Genomic DNA, 24554 nt, shown 5'->3' with positions numbered 1-24554 from the left:
TGTGCAACTGCCGGGGGACCTGGAAAACGTGAACTGATTGGGGTCTTGAGCACCGAGTTTGAGAACCCCGGTAATAGGCTGATTAGGCTGCAGCCAGGACCAGATGGAGGGGGCGCCTTGCAGATGACAGCCGAGGAATAAAATTAGGCCTAATTTATTCTATGTATGGATAAATGTACTAATGTACTATGGGGGTAAGATTCTTAAGGTGACTGCCAGGGGTATGGATCATTGGATTGACAGCAACTAGGTCGACAAGTATTAGGTCGACACCACTAGGTCGACATGCATGTAGGTCAACATGGGGTTAGGTAGATAGGGTCATTTGGATCGACACAAGCATTAGGTCTACATGCAAAAGGTCGAAATGGGGTTTTTCACTTTTTTTGACCCGAATATCGGCACACTAAAAAAGTGCTCTGCGTCCCCTCACATAGCTCGCTGTGCTCGCCATTCTCACTATGCTCGGCACACTATTTTATTCTCCCACCATGCCCAAGTGGATGGTAGGGCATGAAGTACCGCCTGTCGGCGAAATACCTCATGTCAACCTTTTGACCTTCCCCATATCGACCTAATGACCCTGTTGACCTAACATCATGTTGACCTTCAGTCATGTTGACCTTCAGTCATGTTGACCTAGTGGTGTCGACCTAATGCTTGTCGATTGTTTGTAGACCTAATGACTATATCCCACTGTCAAATGGCTGTGCCAATGTAACTTACGGATGGGAACCATTACTTTATGTACACTGTGCCACAGCACCAGCTGAGCAGCCTAAAGCCAATGTCTCCTTCACATGCCACAAGCATTAAATCCTACAGTACATGCCAGTTGTATAACCTTCATTACATGCACATGGGCAGCCAGTATGAATAGTGATAACCTGAGCGCCCATACACGCATGTTTAGCAGCATTACAATCGTAGCTACATGTGTAGTCGCCTAGGCCAGTGGTTCCCAACCCTGATCCTCAAGTACCACCAACAGTGCACATTTTCCAGGTCACCCGGCAGGTGCACTCATTATTCAGGCACATTTGAAAAGATCCACAGGTGGAGCTAATTATAGCACGTGTGATTCTGTGTGGAGACCTGCAAAACATGCACTGTTGGGGGTACTTGAGGACCAGGGTTGGGAACCACTGCTCTAGGGTATATTTATTAAGCTCGGTGAAGTGATAAACTGTCATCACCGGCCAATAAGCTCCTACCTGTAATTTTTCAAACCAAGCCTGTAACTTCACAGGTAGGAGCTGATTGGCCGGTGATAAAAACAGACAGTTTATCACTTCACCAAGCTTAATAAATCTACCCCTCAGGCCCTTATTCAGATCTGATCACAGTACAAATTTGTTCTCAAAATGGGCAAAACCATGTGCACTGCAGGTGGGGCAGATGTAACATGTGCAGAGAGAGTTAAATATGGGTGTGGTGTGTTGAAACTGAAATCTAAATTGCAGTGTAAAAAAAATTGCAGTGTAAAAATAATGCAGCCAGCATTTACCCTGCACAGAAACAAAATAACTCACCCAAATCTCACTCTCTCTGCACATGTTACATCTGCCCCCCCTGCAGTGCACATGGTTTTGCCCATTTTCCAAACAAATTTGTACTGCGATCAGATCTGAATAAGGGCCTTAATTCCCGGTCTTTGCAGCCAATATAAGACCTTGTTCTTTATGGATCTGCAATGAGAATGAGGCAGAAGTAGAGGTGGATTTTCCACAAGTGACATGCCTAGGGACACCACTTGTTTGGGGCAGCACAGCAGGGCACGTGCATCAAAACTTTTGCACAGACCATACAAGACCACCCTCTCTCCACTTGTGCAGAACTAATTTTTCAGTAGATAATGGGATGCTAATTGTTATATACTGTGGCAGGGACAGCATAATTCCACATCCAGCAGCAGGACTGATTGGATCCAGGATAGATTATCTAATGCAGAAATGCGGTAAAACCCCGTTATCGGGGTTTGTACCGCATTTCTGTATGCACTGCGGAGGGGGGCTCCGCAGTGGCAAAAGCTGGCGTTCCCTGCAGAAGCCCATGGGCTTCTTACCAACGCATTTTGTTAGGGATCCGTCACGGATCCCTCCCAGCATGCCCTGCGGCCGGCGCTGTGCTCTGCTCTGTTACATCTGACCCACCTGCAGTGCACATGGTTTTGTCCATTAGAGAGAAGATTTGCTTTTGCAAGTGAACCAGAATCAGGCCCTATATGTGCGCCTTGATTTTTTCCATTTAAAAACATTCAGTACACAGCACTTTATGCAGGGGAATCAAACATCAGACCTCATGTGCCATAGTGGAACAATCAACAGCTGAGATATTTGGGGGAGGGTGGGGAAATAATGTTGCATCTTGTGGTGTCACTTTTATTTGTTATGTAAAGAGTAGCCACCTGCTTTTAGGTCATACCATGACAAATGCACATTTTAATACATAGAACAGTTGCTGTCCTGCACTAGCTTGTTTGTTGAGTCACATGCATCTTAAGTAGTGTTCCCTCTAGAAATGAGGGCGGGCAGGGCGCCGCAGCGCAAGGGGGGCAGACCGGTCCCGCCGACATCACAATTGTGGGCGGTACCGGGCAGCGACGTCACAAAAAGGGGCGGGCCCGGCCGGCACCGTCACTAAAGGAGGCGGGGCCGGCACCACCGAAGTTACCGTGCTGCCGGGGAAGTGCTGGGAATCGCCGTTTAAGGCGGCGCTGCCCTTCCCCATGCACACAGCCAGGGCAGGCACCACGCTGTTTTAGCGGGGCGCTGCTAGCAGGGCAGGGCGCATTTTGCCCTGTAAAAATCGGGCAGGGCGCAGCGCCCCGCTAAAACAGCCTAGCGGGAACACTATTAAGATCATAGCTGCCTCCAGGAGATGTCCAGGTAGAATACGTAATACCAGACTAGGGAAGTGGGTGGGATTTAGTAGCTGGCTACTACACAGGAGTGCAGAAGAACTAGGTTTAAATGTAGGAGTCCCCTGGACATTTTTGTAAAGAAGAATGCTTAATATGACTGCTACTTTGCATATTGGGCCTTATCCAAGTTTGTACACAATGGCTGATTATCACACAATGGAGCGATTATCGGCAAACTGCGCATGTGCCACGATTACAGTGCACATGTGCCAAATTGCCGCGGCAATTACATTGCAAAGTGATTGCTAGGAGGTTTCGGGAAGTAAAGTTGTCACAGCTGTTTTTGTGCTGGGTAACTGCTGTGAACTCATACATCGTATGCAATCAATACAGGTATGCAATGATAGACAACTTAAAATAGTCAACATACCTTTGGTCGACACTGCCAAAAGGTCCACACAAGCTTATGGTTGACATAGGCAAGGCCGGCAGTCAAAAGGTTGACGTGTTTTTCATGATTTGTTTCAAAAAGTTGGTTTTTCATACTTTACTATCCAAGTGGGCATAGAGTGTTAACATAATAGTGTGATGAACACAACAAGGCATCGAGCCCAAAGCATGGCGAGCGAAGTGGTACATTTATACGATGTCCATGTTGATGTACGATTAAATAGACACCAAAAAAATCATGACTTTTTGACTGTGGACCTTCCTTATGTTAACCTTTTGTCTGTCAACGTTAGGTATGTCGACCCTTTTTAGGTTTTGACCTAGTGACTGTCGACCTAGACATTGTCTGTCATCAATACCGTAACCCAAATGCACGGATCCTGCATAACTACTACTGTGTTCAGCCATAGGACTACCCTTAACCTTGGTGTTCCTCTTTCTTGTGTATAGGCTGGGAATGTGTATGCAATTTCAAATGAGTTTGCGATGACTCCGGCGGATGTCTTTGTTGATTCCTGGCTAACCTTAGCAGTTCTGTCACCAAGAAATTTGCAATTGCATTACGTACCAACATGAATTAAGCCATGCGCATATTTTTTTTCAGGATGCTATTTATAGCTATGTTTTAGATGTAAATTGCATCCAACTATACATCAGCCCTCCAGTTTATGGCTTTCTGCTTTCATCCATTGCTCCTGTCACTAAGCCTTGCCTTTATTTACACAATCACTTTACTGGGGAGGCCACAACCACACACCCTATAAGCACATTCATCACTGTGAGCAGTTCCAGTTGGTTCTATCCCCATCCTCCTTAGGACAGGATAACCATAAATGTATACAATAAAATATTCTGACACTAGCGAAATATGTGAACTAGTTCCCAACCCATCAAATGACAGAACAACATGGCCGAACAGAGCTACACTTGAATTCCCCCATAGAGGTGAGGGGCAGCATTAGCTTTTTATTGTATAGGAATTTTAAATAGAACTTAAACATTTTATTACCTTTAACGGTGTGCAGTAAGAGTCCTAAAGAGTCCTAAAAATATGGATAAACTTTGAATACACACGCCATAGGCCCCATCCACTAGTGCGATATGGCCACTTTTTTGCAATTCCGACACACTTCTGTGAGGCACGTTCCCATGCGCATCGCAGTCGCAGATCTTATGGGCTGCCATGAATATTTGTCACAGCCCATAGGCTCTGATAGGATTGCATATGATGGATTGTATGTAAAAAATCCACAGCTGCCAGGTGAGACGGTGGGGCATCGCATGCGATAACTCGCCCTAGTGGATGGTTGCAGTTTTGCAAAACTTCACAGAACTGCAAACGTTGGCAATAGTCTGCAGGGGGTGCAGCCAGCACAGTGCAAAGCTGCAACTACAGCCACGGCGAGACCGCAGAAGTGCAGGAAATGCTGAATAACGATTTCTGCACCTTTGCTGAGAACTGTGAATAACCTTCAGTATGAATTTTCCATTGGTTCCAGTAACAGAGTTCTGTCAGCAGAGAGCAAAGAGTGACCTGGATGTGAGGGTGGATCTGCCCCACATATGCCACAAACATTCAGTTATTTTTAGATTGTAATTGGATCAGTTTATACAAATAAGCATGTACTGTAGATGTTTGATTTTACTTGGTCAGATATAATAGGGTCCAAGTTTCTGAAATGTGCAAGATTAATGTTTTACTCGCACATTTTTTACAACTCTGACAGCGTAATAGGAAACAGGAACATGCAAACTCACATGTTTCCTGCAATCCCAAAATTCGCAATAGCCAAACCCTAATCCAGATGTTTAGCAAAAACTCAAAGTAGTAAGGTGCGACTTGTAAACATTACCCCAAAAATATACCAGCTTCTGGCCCCTTAAATTTGACAGAAGCATCAGCATGAAAGCTATGAACTCTGAACCCCCCCCCCCCCCCCCCCCCGGCAAGGGAGCCCAGCATAGCACCTTTATTGGGGGGGGGGGGCCTCCTCTCTCCCAGGAATCTCCAGCCAGGGTTGAGCAGTTGGGGGTGGAGAAGTACTGCTACGGATGCGGGGACAAATATAAATATGTCCCCCTGCTGTGGCATTACCTCCCAGGCTAGTTAAACTCGGGACTGGTAAAAAAAATATATATATATTGGGAACTATACATCTTCCCCCACCCCATATTGTTGGAGTCAGGACTGGTCTAAGAGCTTTGTTCTGGTTATTAAAATACATGGGGATCTCAGTCTATGTTTTCTCCTGTAAATTGGGTGCTGAATGCAATGTTCCAGTGCATTTTGATATCATCCCTTAACAGGTGACATACGGGTGCGACCCGAACCCCATAGTGATGCCACTGATGTCCTGGTTTTTGTGGGATTACAGATGCACATGTACATACAAATTCAGAAAAATCTAACTTCAAAGGCCTGCCCACATTTGCTTTAGAAGCAATATCCTCTGATTTTCATTGTTTCTGTTACTTGGGTAGTGAAAACCTGCATCAATTTTGTGTACAAAATCTGTTGCATTGCAAATACAGACTTCTGATTTTGACACCTGAACATGCAGGAATAAAATCCTTTTTGTGGGCTGAAAGAAATTCGGCCACCTGCTTAAGAGGTAACGTCCCCATATCTGTGCTCTCTCCAGTAAGCAGAAAATGTAGCATGTAGGAATGCCACTGTTGGCATTATGACTGTCGAGGATCTGTGTGCTGGGATATCGTTACCAACTCATTCCTTTAAAACACTTGTGGTCATAAACAGTGGGCAGAACTGATAGCAATATAAGTGTAAATGACACAAAAAAAACCACAGGAAAATAGTATATAATGTTAAATAAAAATAATATTTGCTGAGCTGTACACATGCATCTCAAGATGAGTCTGCTTCCGTATCTGCAGCATATGCCTGTTTTATGGTGTGTACTTACACCTGTTCTGTAACAGCTGTATATGCATGTATCTGTAGCCTGAATGAGCCACATGCACCGAAACACGTCAATACTCTGCTTAGCCTATTTGAGAACATACGCTCCCTCCCCTGTCCCTCCTGTTCAGCTGCAGATGGGCATTTGCAGGTCTGTATATACATTATTTATTGATATATGTCCACTTTCTAGGCACACACACACACAGTGATTTTAACAAGATGAGCGTTGCAAACTGGAGCACTAGGAATCATGGCAAAGGTGTCTATTAAGGCCCCCCATACAGTAGTCCGAATTTGCCTGTTTTCACCCGATTCCTACGGATCGGGCCGGGAAAGCAGGTCAAATTGCAGGTGTTTGACATCCGATCCGATGCGTGGTCCCGTGTGCATTAAATCAAATCCATAAATTGAACCTGCTGCCCAAAGGATAAATCGGAATTGGACCCTTCAGCTGCACATTGCATAGCATCCGATTACCTTGAAATTCCCCGGAAGCTCCCCGGGAGTCCTTTTTACATGTGTTAAATCGCTCGCAATTTAATGCATGTAAAAAAATGGCACATCAAGTGCCAAATCGGATGTGAGAACTTCCGGGAAGCTCAAGGGAAATCGGGTCCACTTGTGACTCAGACAAGTCAGACAAGGGATCTTTAGATGATGGTCCTTTGTTTTCCAGACTCAGGTGTCTATTTTCCATTAGTGGCATAGGGCGATTTTAGCCCAAAGTTTAAGCGATCTGTCTCACGATTATTTGTATGAACCTAAACTGCCACTCAAATGATGCCAGTCGAATGAGCCATTGAATGACCGGTCGCTTGTGCCTAAAAACCACTCACAACCTGCTCGCAATCATGACTGATCAGACGTGCAGCACATCTGATCAGAGGACCAACAACTCGACCTGCAGGACTGTGCACACAGTGTGCATACAATCCCTCACAAGACCCATCGAGATTGTGCGTTTGGGTACAATGTTGTTCTGATGTATGTGGGCCGTAAGAGCGGATTGACAACTTGCGCCTGGGAGCAGACACAACTGAGAGGACTAGGCTCCCTGTGACAGCAACATAAATAAAATGCGCATATCAAACCTGTGAGGATGGCATATGCAGCTGCCATAGTGCATAGGGTAGCAATGTTGCTGCCCTCTAGGCCCTGCATCCTGGATAGCAGGTCAGCTTACATCCTCTAGTTACAGCTAGGGATGCCAATCCTGGGGCATTTTTTCAATCCTGGGATTTGGGATTGAAAAATGTTTGATCTCAGGATTGGCATCCCTAATTTAGATTTTTTTTTTTACTTATTTACTTAAATAATTGGTGCACTGGGCCAGGCAGTGCAGCCGGTGAACGGGGTATCCAGTGCAGGGGAGCCCCACTGAACGGCCTGGGCAGTGGGGCAGGTGGTTCCAGAGTGCGACGTGCGAAGCATGACCTTCACGTCACGCTGTGCAGAGCCGTGCACCAGGTCGGGAACAGCTGAACAGCATTTGAACGATTGGTCAGATGCTGCCCGTCATTAGACTGCGCATTAGACTGCATCTATACAAATGTTGCATATACTGCATTCCCAGAACTACTGTATGGTATATTTACTACATTAAATAACATTATTTACTATATATAAAGGCATCCAGACCATGCACTGTAGTATCCATGTTTGAGTAAATGTATTAAACTTTCTAAAAATAAAAAGGTTATGTGCCCATGGCAACAAATTAGATCCTTTGTATCATTGGCTAGGCTGCAAATAAGAAATTATGGACAGAGTCGCTAACCAACTTAGTTTCTTTGGACAGTTATATGAGTTGCACAGGGAGTTTTAGTGAGATGAAAAAGCGGCGTACCCAGAGAAATTTTGAATCCAATGATTCTGACTTGTGATTAAAAAATATTCTTTTTTGGAACTGAAGCTCTGCTCATGGGCAATGATTGATAAGACAGACACCATTACTGTATGTTATATTGGTATAATATGTCCAATAGTTGTTGTAATTCTAGGATGGAAGGAACACTGATTCTGATATATATATATTTGTACATACGCATGAGTTTCCCATATCCGAAAATCTCTTATCTGATATATTCCAAAAACCGTGGTTTATTAGAATATTTTGGATGTCCCCCGCCCCCTCCGCCCCTTTTTTCATACTTACCAAGTCCCCCAATGCCCACGGCGGCCTTCAGGATCTTCTTCAGTGGTCCCAGGAGTGCATTGCGCGGGTGCACCGGTGATGTCACCGGCATGCCTACATTCTCGTGCAATGAAGAAGATCCTGAAGGCTAACGTGGATGCTGGGTGATTATCGGGGGGGGGGACCAGGTAAGTATGTAAAAAAAAATACATCCAGAAACCGTAAAAATCCCTTATCCGAAATGCTCGTGGTTCAGAGCATTTCAGACTCAACCTGTATTTTTTATTAACTTTCTTTTATTGATGCATTAGAAAGTAATTCAATACAAATAAGTCGTGTTCATAGTTCAGTATACAGTTTGTATAATCATTTGTCAAAACAGAGTATATACCATTGCATAACTTCAATGCATTAATGTCATTTGTTCATGCATTTAGGGTCAGGTAGTAGTAAGTGAGATTGGGGGATCTTGCATATAAATCCGTGTTTCATACCACAGTGTATTTTTGAGGCACTTCCTTACCTGTTTATTTCGTTTGGGAGAGACTTTCTATATAGCCCTCCCAGGTATTGAAAAATACTTCCTTCTGGAATGATGCTTTAAGCCATTCCATTCTAAAGATTTGCAATAGTTTGTAAAAAAAAAAAAAAAAAGGTAAAATGGGGGGCTGTAGGGTGTAGCCAAAATTGAAGGATGCATCTTTTAGCAGGTGTGGACAGAATAATAGGGAGTTTTCCGACCCCTTGCGTTACACAGGATCACTCTACCATTAACGTCTGAATGGACAATATTTGGCATTATGCCAAAGTAGACACCAAATGTTGTGTAACATACATCCATGTTGGAGACTAACACCCCCCCCCCCGTATTATAGGACATTCCTATAAACAATGATACAATTCGGCCCTATGTGAGCCACACCTTAGGCATAAATAGTCGTCAAACTAACCCATCAAGTAGCGAGTCTGCGGTGACAAGTGTGTACTGTGCAAGACATTCAACAACAGTTTTGTGTAGGAAGTTGAAGGAACTAATGGAGATTTCAAGAGTTTTCAACAATTTCTTGATGCTTAAGGATGGAAGATGATCTCCCCATTGTCCCGGGGTCATTCCATAATAACAAATGTTACATTTTGACTAAAAAGATCCTGTGAAATATAGTTTTGAGCATATGTTTTAAATATTTTGTGTGAAGTAAATGATGTTTGTGTGGTACATGATATGCTTTATCTTTTATGCAAAGCTTGTCATGAAAACTGGTAACAAATGTTGCATAATTAGATTATAATGTTCAAGGGGGGTATGGAGGAATGAATAGTGACACCCAAATTGCCTTAAAAGGAGCATTTTCCCATTGCAATAGGGTGTCTAATGGGTTAATACAATCAGTTGGGGAAAGCACCTGAGAGAGCCCAGTCACATAATGTTGGGCTTGTAAATATGCAAGAGGGAAGGGTTGTAGAACTGGGAACTTTTCTACAGCTTGTGCAAATGTTTTCTAGTTTCAGTGTCCTAAGCTAGCTATCCCATGTCGCTTCCATACCATGAAGGGTACACATGGCATTACCATCTTGAAACCTCGGGTTCAAGACAAGGGGAAGATCAAGAGATTTTGATTTTTTTTTTGTTGCAAACTCTGTACTATTTAAGGGTGTGAGGGTAAATGAGTGGTTAAAACTAAGTGGTTACTTGGTAAGTTCTGTAGAGTTAGAGATGTTGTCGCTGGGAGATGCAATGAAAGATAAAGCAGTAATAGAGGGGGTGACCTAGGCCTTATCACTTTAGGGCAGGCATGTCCAAACTATGGCCCTCCAGCTGTTGTGAAACTACACATCCCAGCATGCCTTGCCACAGTTTTAGCATTACTTAATAGCAAAACTGTGGCAAGGCATGATGGGACTTGTAATTTCACAACAGCTGGAGGGCCATAGTTTGGACATGCCTGCTTATGGGTCATGATTCTGAGTTGCGGGTAAAGGAAAAGTACAGTAGCAAGGAACTTTTCACCTTGCTAACACAATGCTGCACTACAGGTGGGGCATATGTAAAGTGTGCAGAGAGATATAGATTTCAGAGGTGTGTGTTCTAGCTTATATCTATAAATCGCAGTGTAAACATAAACCTTTCCAGCATTTGTAGGCTACATGCAAAAGTAGCCGGTATTAAGCTGCACACAAAATTAATACATTTACTTGTACCTCTTGCATTGCAACATGGTTTGTCCACATGAAAAGTTGCCTGGTCTTTTTTGCTTTACTCCCACCTCAGTGACTGGGTGTGTAACATACACCTACAAATATCTACAAGCTGGTTAAATATTAACACTTGTAATATAGCATCCAAATTGCGAAACAAAGCACATATTTTATTTACATAAAGCTTTGTGAGAATAAAATTGTTAGCAGGATCGAAGTTCAGTCCCTGGTACAAAAGGATCAATAATAAATGTGGCAGAACCTTTGGACTTCCTGGGCTAAATGTTATAGCCTCTGCGTTCCGCATGCACATTTCTGGGCATGTGCAAACCCCGACTGCGAACGGCCTTGAAGATTTACAATATCGCCGGGCCGTTTGCAGCGGGGAGGGAGGGACTGGGGCGGCGCTGGGCCATGGGAACATTGGGCATTTCATGGAAATACGGGTGGGATGAAGTCTGCTGGGTTGGGCGGTTGACGTCGTATTATATTTGCGAAGGCAGGAGAAATCACTCGGTGATTGGCGACCAGAGAATGATGTCTCCTGCTGCGGGCACATGCAAGGGTATTTGTCTTCGTAACAGGCACTGAGGTACTGAGGCAATTAGAATCACCCCCTTAGCCTCCTGTATGAGCATTTCATTGCTGCAGAGTGGGCATAACATTCTATACTTCTATTTCAACAGCCCTCTACTAAATAGATTGATGATCAATGTTACTAGGAAACCCCAGTTGTATTGGATGTTTGCAGGCATCAGTGAGGATGAGCTGCGATAGTTGCTGCCAGCAGACAAATCTAGAAAGATAGTTAATGCAGTATTACAGAAGGCGATGGTAATGGCTAACCAGTAATCCTCTACACTTGTATCTGTTTCAGTGTTTTGCCTAAAGCAGTGATTCTCAAACCTTCTTGTCATGGCACCCTTAACTACCGTATCAGCACTTTGGTTCAACGCACCTCTAGTAATATTAAATTAATTGTGCTTACTTGTCACCTTTAAGGTTCAGTTATGGGTGGTGGACCTAGTTGTGGTACCTACTGTCCACATATTTTATGACGAACAGCCACCAGTAATCATTTTGCCAATCCCTTTGACCATAAATAATTTGTATTGGTCCCCAGGGTGCCTATGCACACAGCTTGGAAACACATGAATTACATTTGTTGTCCTCTCTGTTAGCGTTGGCATTATTTTATTAGAGATGCTTAGAAGTACAATAGTGCTGTATCAGGGAATATGTTCTAGTTAGAGGCTCAAGTTGCTACCTAAGTAGTGTGAACAGGCGCTACCTGGGGTGTGATGCCAAAAGAGCAAAAAACAAATAGAAAGTAATATAAAATGTATGGTACTTGTTTCCTAGCACGGCCACAATCTTTGGGATCGTGTACCTTTAAGTTAAGGTACACGATCAACGCGATGGACCCGATTTCCTTTGAAATCAGGTCCATTTTGCCGGCAAAGGAAAAATCGGGGGCATCGTGTCGGTCGGGACCATTAACATTGATCCCGACGCGATGCCCCCGATTTTGCCATAGGCTTCAATGTTAAAATATTTTTTAACATTAAAATCGGGAGCATCGCGTCGGTCTTGTGCCATTATAATGGCACAAGATGAGATGGACTTGATTAAGTCCATCTCACATAGGAAAAAATGTAAAAAAATGTGAAATGGGCCAATATGACCCATTTCACATTATATATGGCCCCGTCGTCACCCCACGATAGACGCCAACCCGAAGCATAGCGAGCCCGCGAGGGGCGGCGGTGCGCGTCCTCCGACCTTTTCATTCCCCTACTATCCACGTCGGCGTGGAGTTGAGAATATATAGTGTGGCGAGCGCAGCGAGCCACCGAGCCCGAAGCTTGGCGAGCGCAGCGTATACCTGTGAAGTTATACGTGTCCCCTCGCGGGGCTCGCTGCGCTCGCCACACTATATATTCTCGACTCCGCGCCGACGTGGATAGTAGGGGAATGAAAAGGTCGGAGGACGCGCACTGCCGCCCCTCGCAGGCTCGCTGCGCTCGCCACGCTTCGGGTTGGCGTCTATCGTGGGGTGGGGTTTACGTTGTAAAATTTTGGGGTCTAGGGAATTTTTTACATTGAATCCGATGTAAAATCGGGTCCCAGGGACCCTATTCACATTTGATTCAATTAAAAAATCGGGTCGGTCGCGTCGATCGCATCGCATGCAACCAAATCGCATGTATGCCTTAAGTTTAAGGCATACAATCAACGCGATGGACCCGATTTTGTGTCAATCACCAGCTAATTTGCCGGTGAAATACAAAATCGGGTTGATTAATAAGGGGCCGCGATGTGACCGACGCCATCAACCCGATTTTCCCATAGGGAACAATGTTAATTTTTGTTTTAAGTGAAGTGAGCCCCGCGAGGGGACGCGGATACCTGTGAAGCCCACGAGCGGATGCGGATACCTGCGGATACCTGCGCTCGCCACGCTTCGGGCACTATATAAAATCAACTCCACGCCATGCTTCGGGTTGGCGTCAATAGTGGGGTGGCGTTAACAATGGGGGGGGGGGGGCATTTGAAACATGAGGGGGGGTTTAGTATTAAAATGGGGGGTTTTGGGGCTTTTTCCATTGAAATCAATGTAAAATCGGGTGTCAGGGACCATTTTACATTGATTCCAATGTAAAAATCGGGTCGATCGCATCGCATGCGATTTGGATGGCATGCGATGCGATCGACCCGATTTTTCCGACCCGATGCATACAATCAAAATCGGTGGTGCCGTGCTAGGAAACAAATACCAAAAAATGTAATAATCATAAAACAATTAGTAAATAAATTAAATTGGACTGAGACCAAAATAGTTCAACACCAAATAGAGTCCCATTCCTAGTATGTCGCCTTAAGAGGTCAGATGGATACCACATATATACTGATCGGCTTGATCTTGGAAATAGTCCCCCAAGTGGGTAATAGTTACCAAGCAACCGCTAGAGGCTTGTGATCCGTACAGGATGGCATTAGCAGCAGGTGTCCTCAATAAATGCGGTGGGGGTGCCAAAGCATGGGCGAAGCTGTAATCCAAAAGTGCATAGGCTGGCTGTCCGGGTAGAATAGTAGTATTTTCTGTTTGTTTTTTTTTGCTGGTTCCAGGCTCCCCTTTATAGTTTACGGTCATCTTGGACTGGTGGGGTAGTAATGTTCTTTGTGGTATTGACAATAGGATTCTATTGGAGGTGAATGTAGCCGGCTTCTTAGGCTATGATGTAAGTCCCCCAATTACCTCTGCTGCATAGTTGTCATAGATATGAGCACCACAGGTCTATCTTGGCAATAGTTGTTGTAATTCTACTGTTAGCAGTACAGTCAGCATATACAGTCTATATGACCTGTGCCAAGGGGATTATAGCTAATGGAAGCTGTTGAAATTGCTTGAGTCAGACTTTTGTATAATTGTGCATCCTGGGCCTTCCATATACTAAATTATCTTGTACAAGTTCAGTCCTTTGAGTCACTGATTGTTGAGTCATTTGTTCTGATTATTTACTGTATTGTCTTAAGTTTAATATTTTACTAAGAGCATTTACTAGTGACCATGAACTCCAACCTTATGCATATTCCATTACTGTGCTTCCTGCCCTGAACCACAGCCTATTCCTGGCTCTGTTCTGTGTTCTGCTTTAATTCTCACCTTGGGGGTTATTCTGGTTCACTACTTCTGGCAAATTCCTTCTTAGATGGACAAAACCATGTGCACTGCAGGGGGGGGCAGATGTAAAATGTGCAGAGAGAATTAGATTTGGGTGAGTTATTTTGTTTCTGTGCAGGAAAAATACTGACTGCTTTATTTTTACACTGCAATATAGATCTCGCTTTGAAGTAGGGATGCCAATCCCGGGGCATTTTTTTCAATCCCGGAATTCGGGATTGAAAAATGCCCGATTCCCGGGATCCCGGGATTGGCTTCCCTTATACAAAATCCCGCCCCGGCCGGCCGCATATTTACTTACAATTGCGGTGCGGCCGGGCCGGTGAGCGATGGAGCTGGGCATGGAGGAGGATGCAGCCTGGGTGGGTCGTTCATCGGGTGATGCTACGGGGTCCGGTAAGAGGCAAGTGCAGGCAGCCTGGGTGGGTGGACGTTATCATGGTGGCAGCCGGAGGTCAGCACGGTGCGCAGAGAATGAGGCGGCTGTTTGTGTGGCCTGCGCAGCGTGACCTCTGATGTCGTCACGCCTGGCAGAGATGCGCTGCCTGGGACGGGAGAAGCCGGGCCGCGTCTGAGCACTAGCTCAGACGCTGCCTGGCATTAGACTGCGCATGCGCAGTCTAATCCCGAAATTACGGGATTGGAAACTCCAATCCCGGGTTTAAAATCCTGGCGTTTTAGGGGCCAAATCCCAGGATCCTGCCGATTGGCCACCCTTCTTTGAAGTAAAACCCCACCCAAATCTAACTCTCTCTGCACAAGTAACATCTACCTCACCTGCAGTGCACATGGTTTTGTCCATCTAAGAAGGAATTTGCCAGAAGGAGTGAACCAGAATAACCCCCCTTGTCCTGTCCCTTATCTATCTCTGCCTAGTGAGGATAGCCTGAGGTTTGTCATATTTCGGTATCTATTTCCATTACCCCCTTTCAGGAGTCCTACGTGAATAGTGATTCTAGCTTGACCTTTCCACTAGTAGTTTTCCAGACTAGTGTGTACAAAAAGCTAGCTGTATACTGTAACTGAGGCTAATTTTGTGTTGGAGAACACTCCTGTACTACCATCTTCACTGAAAAGGGACATTCACCTTCCTGGTCCTTACCTTATCAAACTGGAACTGGATGTCCTCTTCGCTCCATCACTGACCGCCGACTGACCTCTCACCTAATCACCTCCTCCCACTCCCGTGTCCAAGACTTCTCTCGCGCTGCCCCCCTGCACTGGAACAACCTCCCGCCACCCATCAGGCTTTCTGATTCCCTTACCTCCTTCAAGCGCTCCCTCAAAACCCACTTTTTTCGACTAGCCTATCCCTCCTCCTAACCTCTTTTGATCCTCTTATCCTGCCTCCGTTCCCCTCCGTTCCTACTTATCCTATTGTTTTTCGTTCGTCCACCCACCTATTTTTAGTATGTTAACTCTTATGAGTAGGGCCCTCCTTCCTCACGTACTCACCCTACCTCTTTACCTCACCTGTGCTCCTGTCCTGTTCTTCCCTTCCTCTACTTCATCTTTAGTCTCCTTGACAATTTTGACACCTACTTCTGAACTGATGCTGATTTTAGTTCTACCAGCTATACCCCCATTTATACTGTATTTTTCAACACACCCTGTACGTTACCTCGTCATTTTTTTTTGTTTGCTATGTACGGCGCTGCGGACACTTTGCGGCGCCATATAAATAAACGTACTACTACTACTACTATGTCCTCTGACTAGGAGTGTGGCTCTCGGCTGTGACATCATTGGCTGTGACTGATATTTATACACACTACAAAAAGGGACTTTAATATTCTGGCTTTGGCAGTAATCCATCTTTGCTAAACAGAAAATTCTGTGGGGAAGATAGGCCCCTTTCACAGGCTCCGGCTCCTGCTGGGCGGCGAAACCCTGCATGGCCAAGAAGCCATGCCTCACACAGAAGTTTAGAATGGTGGGGATGGCCACAGCCCGGCAGCCGTCCCTTCCAGTGGTGACATCTAGCTGCAACCGGGCGGCCGGGCTGTGGCCGTCCCGTGTGAATGGACACAATCATGTCCATTACTAACTACTGTACACGGCACGGCTTTTGTCCGTGCAGGGTTTTGGAATACTATGTACTATGGAATACTATGTATCATTGTGGGAAGAAGAAGTATTTATTTTGTGGAAAAAAAACAAATATGTACTGTGTGCATCATTTGTATAAGGTTTACCGAGAATCACTCTCGGAGGTCGTCACCTAGAGTAAGTTTCTGTTCTTCATTACAGATGTGCCCTCATACAACTTGTGGCGTGATTACTGTGCTGTGCAATATTTTCTTTATTGTGCTACTTTTTCCACAATTTTGCATCCTAGTTTGATTATAATGACCTGAGTACTGAGGGGGGTATTCTATTACCTACGTGCTAGTTTTTCCGATGTTCACCGGTTGTTTTTTTTATTATTATAATTTTTTTATTATAATTATTTATTTTTTCCTATTGGATCACCTGATAAATAGACCCACTTTGCACAAAAACACTCTGTAGGGATTATGCTGAGATAGGTGAATCCCTGATAAACTGTGGCTCATGCCAGCCTATAGGGGCTACCTGCAATCAGTGGTTGTGGGTAATGGGATTAGTGTTTGTCACAGATAAATTGAATGCTGTTTCTTGCAATATAAGATATACGAGGTGGATCAATAAGTACCTGTGTTTGAAGACAGGTGGCATTGCTGAGGAAAGTTGGTATTACTATCATGTACTACCATCTTTCCATCTTTCAAACAACAGCATACCTAATTTCAGATTGATTCATAGGTTAGTTTTTTTTTCCACCATGACAATGCACCAGCTCCCTCATCCGGAATTGTTGCGGCCAAATTGCATGAATTGCGCTATGAATTTTTTTTCCCAGCGAGCCACGTTTTCAGGGTAGGGAACAGAAAAAAGTCGCAGGAAGCTAAGTTTGGCGAGTACGGTGGATACGGCAACAATTTATAGCGGAATTTATGCAGTTTGGCAGCAACAATGCCGGATGAGGGGGTTGGTGCATTGTCATGTTGGAAAAAAAAAACTAAGCTATGAATCAATCTGAAATTTGGTATGGCGTTGATTGAAAGATTGTAGTACATGATAGTAATACCAACTTTCCTCAGCAACACTACTTGTCTTCAACACAGGTACTTATTGATCCACCCTCGTGTGTGTACACATATGTATGCTTACCGAGGCTTGAATGCCCCAGGTCTTCATCTTCAGATAATAAAATACAAAATCATCCAGGGTCCTCCCCAGTGTATAGACTGAGGAATGCAGGTTCAGCAGGTGAAGCAGCAGTAAATGTCACCAGCTCAGGGCTTCATTAAAACTTGATAACAGCATTGCAGATTCTAATACATACCATATGTAAAACATCGCAGGAAGCTGTCAGCCATTGCTAGGCAATGCCTGTACTTTTGCCTTTCCTCTTCTATCAGCCACGTAAAAAAAAAAACAACCACCCCTTTCTTTAAATTAAATAATTTTATTTGAATGTTTGGCTCAATGTACTGTAGCTTTATTTCTTGTTTAAATGACCCAAGGCAAGAGGGCATCAGGATTGTTTTATTATGTGTGTCACTTGTGTATTTTATTTAAAAATGTGTTTTTATTGTAAAATTTTGGCGTGTGTGCAGCTGATGTACAGGTAGGTATTTCTAGATAATGTCTCTTGATGCACACACGCATGCTAGTTTGCTTTATAATTATTTCCACGTATCTTTGTTCCTTACACGAAACAGATTACATCGTCTTTGGGAAGCAGAGCTGCAGAAACGTGGGAAGAGGAAAGCGTCTCTGAGAATGGTGATATGGCGTTTCTGTCAGACAAGATCTCTGCTGGCTTTATTGTCTGTGATTATCACCATGGTAGCAAACTTTATTGGCCCTGTGAGTTCATGCTTTATATGACTGTCTATACATTTGTTAAGGACTTAAGTGCTACTGTATGTTTTGGGTGTAGTCAGTCATCCTCACTAACCTAAATTGAGGAGTATTTAGTAATGTCAATAGACCAATGTTAGTGAATATTTTAGAAACTAATTTGGACATTGTAGATCCAGTTGGTCACAAATCATTAAAGGCAGCGGTGATAAATGACCAGAAATCTCAACAACTTGTGATCAAGATATGGCCGAAAATCCAATCTGTCAATCACTGGCTGACCGCTTGAACAGTGTCCCATATAATTCAGTTGCTGGACCTAATAGCTGAATATCTAAACCTGTCCAACATGTTCGTCCACTTGAGTGGCTGAATTGAGTATGGACCTGATAAATGTGACCAGATCTGCACTATTAGAACATTTCAAGGCTTGTAATGTAAATTGTATGACTCATATACTTGTTCTGATCTGTTGTCTTTCCACCATTGTGGGAATACAGACTATAGGATTTTGACAATATAGTAGTAGTAATACTAGTCTACTACTGTAATAATAATAATAATTATTATTATTTTTATATTGTGATGTTCCTGCTTCTAGAGGAAATTGTACGTGGGGATTTCATATTCAATCCAAATTATTTATTGAATAGTACATCACTATAAAGATAGCTGATCTCTTCATAAGAAAGGGCACTAAACAAATGATATATAAATTGTGCCTTTTGCATAGTTAGACAATCTGACCAGAACGAGGCTAATCTTTGGGTGTAGGTTATATTAATGACTGCAAATACATATAAAATTAGCCTGATGCTGGAATAAATATGCCATAGATTAGTTTTATCGGTACTTATGTAATATCTGGGCTCCCGTATTTCTTATGAGACCGCGTCCCCTCGCGGGGCTCGCTGCGCTCGCCACGCTTCGGGCACGGTGGCTCGCTGCGCTCGCCACACTATATAAAATCAACTCCATGCGTACTTGGATAGTAGGGGTATGAAAAAATGGGGTGCATTTAACATGGGAGCCCAGATAATACATAAGTACCGTTTTATCTATAACTAATCTAGTGGTGATTACAACTGTAAAGAACCTGGATGATATTTAAGGAATGAGTCCACCCTTGAACACTCCCTTGATCAATAATCTACTGAAGCCATACTTATTTAATACTGTATGCCTAAGTAACTACTTTTGCCTTAGAGCTATTGCTTGAATAAACACTTAACACTTTAAATGCTGTATATCCGCAACCTTAGGGTTCTGAATAATTTGAAATAAACATCAATAGCATCTCAGCAAGCTCTATTCATTGAATAGTTCATGTTTGTCACCCTGATTTATGTGAGTAAATGGGGTGTACACACGGAGAACTTTTAACAGGAGATTTTGACTAGATAGTCTAAATCTCCTAGAAGGTTAGCCAAAATCTCCCTATTTTTCTCCTGCTTAGTCAATATTGTCTAGCAGAGATTGCTTAGCATAGATTGACTGTGCAGACTATAGGTCCATACACACTGGGCGACTATTCCCAGCGTGTATGGACAGCGATGATGACATTCATCGCTGTGGGGAAAGCCGGCTCCGTGCATACACACTGAGCGGCTTTACCCTTGCCCAGCGCCAATGGAGGGGGGGAGGACGGCGTTGCATAGCGGAGCGCTATGTAAAGCCATCCTGAAAGTCGCTCATCTGCTGGTATAACCAGCATATGAACGGCTTTCCCGGCGATGTTGCTGGAGCGCGCAGCAGCGCTCATCGCCGGGCCATACACACTGGGTTTTGAGCGACTTTCAGCTCAAAGTCGCCCAGTGTGTATGGGCCTTAACATTGCTTAGACAAAATCGCTTAGTCAAAATCTCCAGTGCATCTAGGCAAAATCTCTCCCAAAATTAGTCAAAATTGCTTAGTCAAATTCCCCAATTATAATCTGATGTAGGTAACTGCTCTGTGAAAAGTTTTATTGCAATAATATATACCTAGAGATAAGATAGTCTTTACTTGCTGAAGAGCTGAATTGGTGTGCTGAAGAATCTCATCAAGTTTTGGTGTGTGGATCATAGAATGTACAGCTATTATGTTGACATGCACAAGATCAACATGGAAAAGGTTGACATGATAATGGTCAACACATGAAAAGGTCTACATGAGTTTTTTTTTTACTTTTTTGGGTGTCCATTTGTAGATATAGCACATGGGCCCCCAATTAGTACACCACATACCCTCACTTCAATCGCCATGTTTTGGGGCAACTTCCCATTCCCAGTCGGAGTTCACATAGATGGTAAAGTATGAAAAAAGGGAAAAAATTTCAAAGAAAACAAACACCTCATGTTGATCTTTTTCATGTGTCGACTGTTGTCCACGTCAACCATTTTACTATGTCAGACTTTTGTCTGTGTCAATCATATGGTGTTGATCTAGACACTGATCGGTATCCCCAAGCATGTGGATCCATATCCCTAAGGACTATTGCTTAAGGCTCTAACAAACTAGATAAAAAAAGACCCTTTGGATTACATCCCCCACCCATAGACACATGTCACAATTAACAATGACTGCTCTTATCTACAGTAAAATAATACATTCTAGCCAAAGTTCTTTGTAGCAGACTAGTACACCAGAATACATCTGCACAGAATAGACATCCAAGGGACTAATTATTGTAACTTTCTCAGTTTGGGAAGCTTCCAAGGCTTCCTGGCTGTGACAGATACAATCACAAGTGTTATAAAGATATAATAATGTTATATCATATTATAAGGTGATCTCATGTTGCTAGCCATTATTTCCTGAGAAATGTAGGGACACACAGATAGATTATTATTGTGTAATGATTGTTCATTGCTGTCAAGATTAAAAATTAAGGTTAAGGTTAAAAATTATACAGAAAATGGTACATATGAGTTATCCGGACGCCCGATTTGAAAATCGGGTCGGATCGGGCACATCGCATCGCATCGCATGCGACCATCGGATGCGATGCGATGCGATGCGATGACCCGATTTTTCCATAGGAATCAATGTTAAAATGGACTGAGTCCATTTTAACATGGAATTCAATGGGAAAAAGGGGTCCTTTTCATACCCCTACTATCCAAGTGGGCATGGAGTTGGATATAAACCTGTGGCGAGCGTAGCGAGCCACCGAGCCCGAAGCGTGGCGAGCGGACACGGAATACCGTCCCCTCGCGGGGCTCGCTTCGCTCGCCACGCTTCGGGCTCGGTGGCTCGCTACGCTCGCCACAGGTTTATATCCAACTCCATGCCCACTTGGATAGTAGGGGTATGAAAAGGACCCCTTTTTCCATAGGAATCATTTTAACATTGATTCCTATGGAAAAATCGGGTCATCGCATCCGATATCGCATGCGATGCGATGCGATGCGATGCGATGCGATATCACATCGCATCGCATCTGATTGTATGCCTTAACTTAAGGCATACAATCAAAAAATCGGGCGTCCAGATAACTCACAAGTACCCAGAAAATGTATAATATATAAAATTATTATTATTTTATTTACTAGATAATACCCCTTTTACATTGCCGCAAAACCCCGGGTCTTCGGCGGGTCAGACCCGGGTCAGCGGCAGCGGTCCTGACCTGGGTAGAACACGGCTAGGACCTAGGTAGAGGGTAGAGGGTGGTGCAAATGGGTACACCGGGTCATCTGACCCGGCTCCCATTTACATCAATGGGGGATGTGCACGGCATCCATTCACCTCCCGGACGATGGCTAGGGGCGGGGGGGGGGGGTGCACGGGGGCTGGGGGCAGCCCAGCCGCTTACCTTGGTGCTGGGCTGCCCCCAGCACAGCGATCAGCGGTCCCGGTGGGGATGACCGCGGTCCCGGCGCTTGAAGATGATGTCATCTCCAAGCGCCGCCTCCGTCTACACTGCGGATGGGCACCGCAGTGTAAATCCCGGATCCGACCCGGCTTGGATCCTTCATCCAAATGCCGGGTCGGATCCGGGATTTTTGGTGTAAAAGGGGGTATAATTCATATTTTCTAAAATAAAAAATAATGTCTGTTTCTTTCTAGGCAATCTTCATCCGTGCACTGCTTGAGTACTCGGAGGCTGTCGAATCTAATATCCTTCATGGGCTGCTTCTCGCATTTGGCATTTTTGCAGCAGAGCTTGTCCGGTCTTGGTCTTTTTCACTAAGTTGGGCAATGAACTATAGAACAGGAATTCGGCTGAAGGGCGCAGTTTTAGGTCTGGCTTTCAAAAAGATCCTGAAACTCAAAGAAGCAAAGGATATTACTACTGGAGAGGTAAATCTCAGTCTAAGCTACCAATTTTGATGGGTACATACTAGACAATATTTTGAATGTTTTGGGCAATTCTGATAGTTTGGAACGCGAAACCATTGAAATCATCCAGTGTGTGTGCACTATGTAGCTGACGATGTGCGTTCCCGCGCTATGTCAGTGATATCCCCTGTTGTCTACGTGCAGGACGATGGAGGACATTGCTAGCGAGGGCCATGCTATGGAATGGAGCATGGCAGGCAAACAAAGCTTCATCACTGCCTGCATTGGCAATTGGGTATACACTTGCCAATGCCAGCTACCCTGGCACCCTCAGTCGTGCTGGGTACACACGTCGTCGATTGTATTTATACTGCTGGTGTTTTATTTGAAATGATCTGCTTTATACTGAAGTCAGAGGAAGATGTGTCCACGGCTTCATCTTCTGCTGCATCTTCGTCTTCATGCTAATGCCACCCTTTGGCTGTCGCGCCAGTTGATGCAGCATAAATCGTACATCAAAACTTGCCCCATCCCCATGGCAGGTGCAGGTTCTCTATCTGAACATTGCCTCTGGTATTAGCGGTTCTATGTTTTAGATGCCGCTGCTATCAGTAACATGTTCATGTCTGGCTAACCACCTAATCGACATGGGGAAGGTCGACAGTGAAAGGTCGAGATGAGGTTTTTCCATTATTATTATTTTTTACCTGAATGTCGACACAGTCGACATGGACACTAAAAATGTGTACTGCGTGCCCTCGCATTGCTCGCTGCACTCATCATGCTTCAAGCAGGGCCGTCTTTTCGTATGGGCTTAATGGGCACTTGCCCAGGGGTCCCAGGTGTATAAGGGCCCTTTTCTGATAGCTGAGGATCCCCTTTTTACAGGGATACCAGAATTTTGAAAATCGGCCCTGGGGAACTGGAGATATCCAACTTCAAAGCAGCAGTCCACATTAACTTCTGCTAATTACTCATTTACTTCCCAGTCATATTTCTCAGGTTCTCTCTGACTTTTCTGAGAGTATAGTCCAAAAGCTGGGACTCTCCCCCTTTCTGTCAACACTAGCGGCTTGTCTCTATCTTTTATCAGAACCAGAGATATCAGCCTTCCAGCAGCCGGTCCCTGCTCCAGCTTCAAACGTCTGGTGTACAGTTTTATATTTTTATCAATGGATTGCTCTGGCTCCTGATCTCTGATCCCCAAGTTCCCAGCACCTCCTGAAAGTTGGGACTCTAGGTTTTTATACTATTGAAGGCTAAGAAATCTATTTACAGATAATTGCCGATATCTGCAGTCAAACAAGCTGCCATTCCACCGGAAAATGACGAATATTAAGCCCACTCCATTATCCAACCCTCCCCTGTGTATAAAACACCCCCTATCTCCCTGGAAGTCATTTACAAGGGACCCGTCATTCAGCTCAGTGCCCCCTTCCACACGTTAGTGTTCACCCTCCCACCACCTGTGCAATAAAGGAGTAATTAGCAGAAGTTACTGCTCCAGGTCCTACATGTTGAGTGGAAGATAGAGCACCCCCTGCCACCCGTGGGACATCAAAGCTGCTGCTAATAGCACCCCCCACCCCTAGGAGGGGAGAATGGGTAAGGGCCCCAGTGCATTGCTTTACCCAGGGGCCCACACTGCTGTTAAGACGGCCCTGGCTTCAAGCACACTTATTTTATTCTCCCACCACGCCCTGGTGGATGGTAGGGCATGAAATACCACCTGCCGGCACGTCAGCTCAAAAAAAAAAGAGAAACCCCATGTCGACCTTTTGTCAACAGAATGCCTGTGTCGACCTAATGACCCTGGAAGACCTAACCCCATGTCAAACTTCAGTCATGTTCATCTTCATGCATGTCGACCTAATTCTTGTCAACACAGTGACCGTATCCCATTGCCACTGCATTCACCTCTGAAGCAGGCCCATTAAAAGCACTTTGTGGTGTGGCCTGTCTTTATGATTCATTACCCATACCTGATAAAATGCTAGGAAAAGCAAGGAAGACTAGCATTAGAAACACCCCCCCTCCCCCCCCCCCATTATGCCCAGTCACTCCTACATTTCCCCATATTACGAATTTTCACCTCTAATGACCAAAAATGATTATCGAAAATGTATAAGTGTGTAATCAAGCAGACCTAGTG

The 24554-nt window shown here is 44.4% G+C and overlaps 1 protein-coding gene across 1 annotated transcript in view; it reads left to right on the top strand.

Moving 5' to 3' along the window:
- LOC146057371 (ATP-binding cassette sub-family C member 5-like) overlaps positions 1–24554 on the top strand; it is a 136434-nt gene that overhangs the window by 13267 nt on the left and 98613 nt on the right. Inside the window, exons 3-4 of the mRNA XM_083168519.1 lie at positions 17998–18145; positions 22190–22423. Coding sequence (XP_083024645.1) covers positions 17998–18145; positions 22190–22423 — 382 coding nt within the window. The remainder of the gene's footprint in view (positions 1–17997; positions 18146–22189; positions 22424–24554) is intronic.

Source organism: Crinia signifera, chromosome 2, assembly GCF_055691185.1.
Source record: "Crinia signifera chromosome 2, ASM5569118v1, whole genome shotgun sequence".
NCBI classification, from domain to species: Eukaryota; Metazoa; Chordata; class Amphibia; order Anura; family Myobatrachidae; genus Crinia; species Crinia signifera.
Note: the sequence above shows the minus strand (reverse complement) of the source record. Positions and strands in the feature narration are given on the sequence as shown.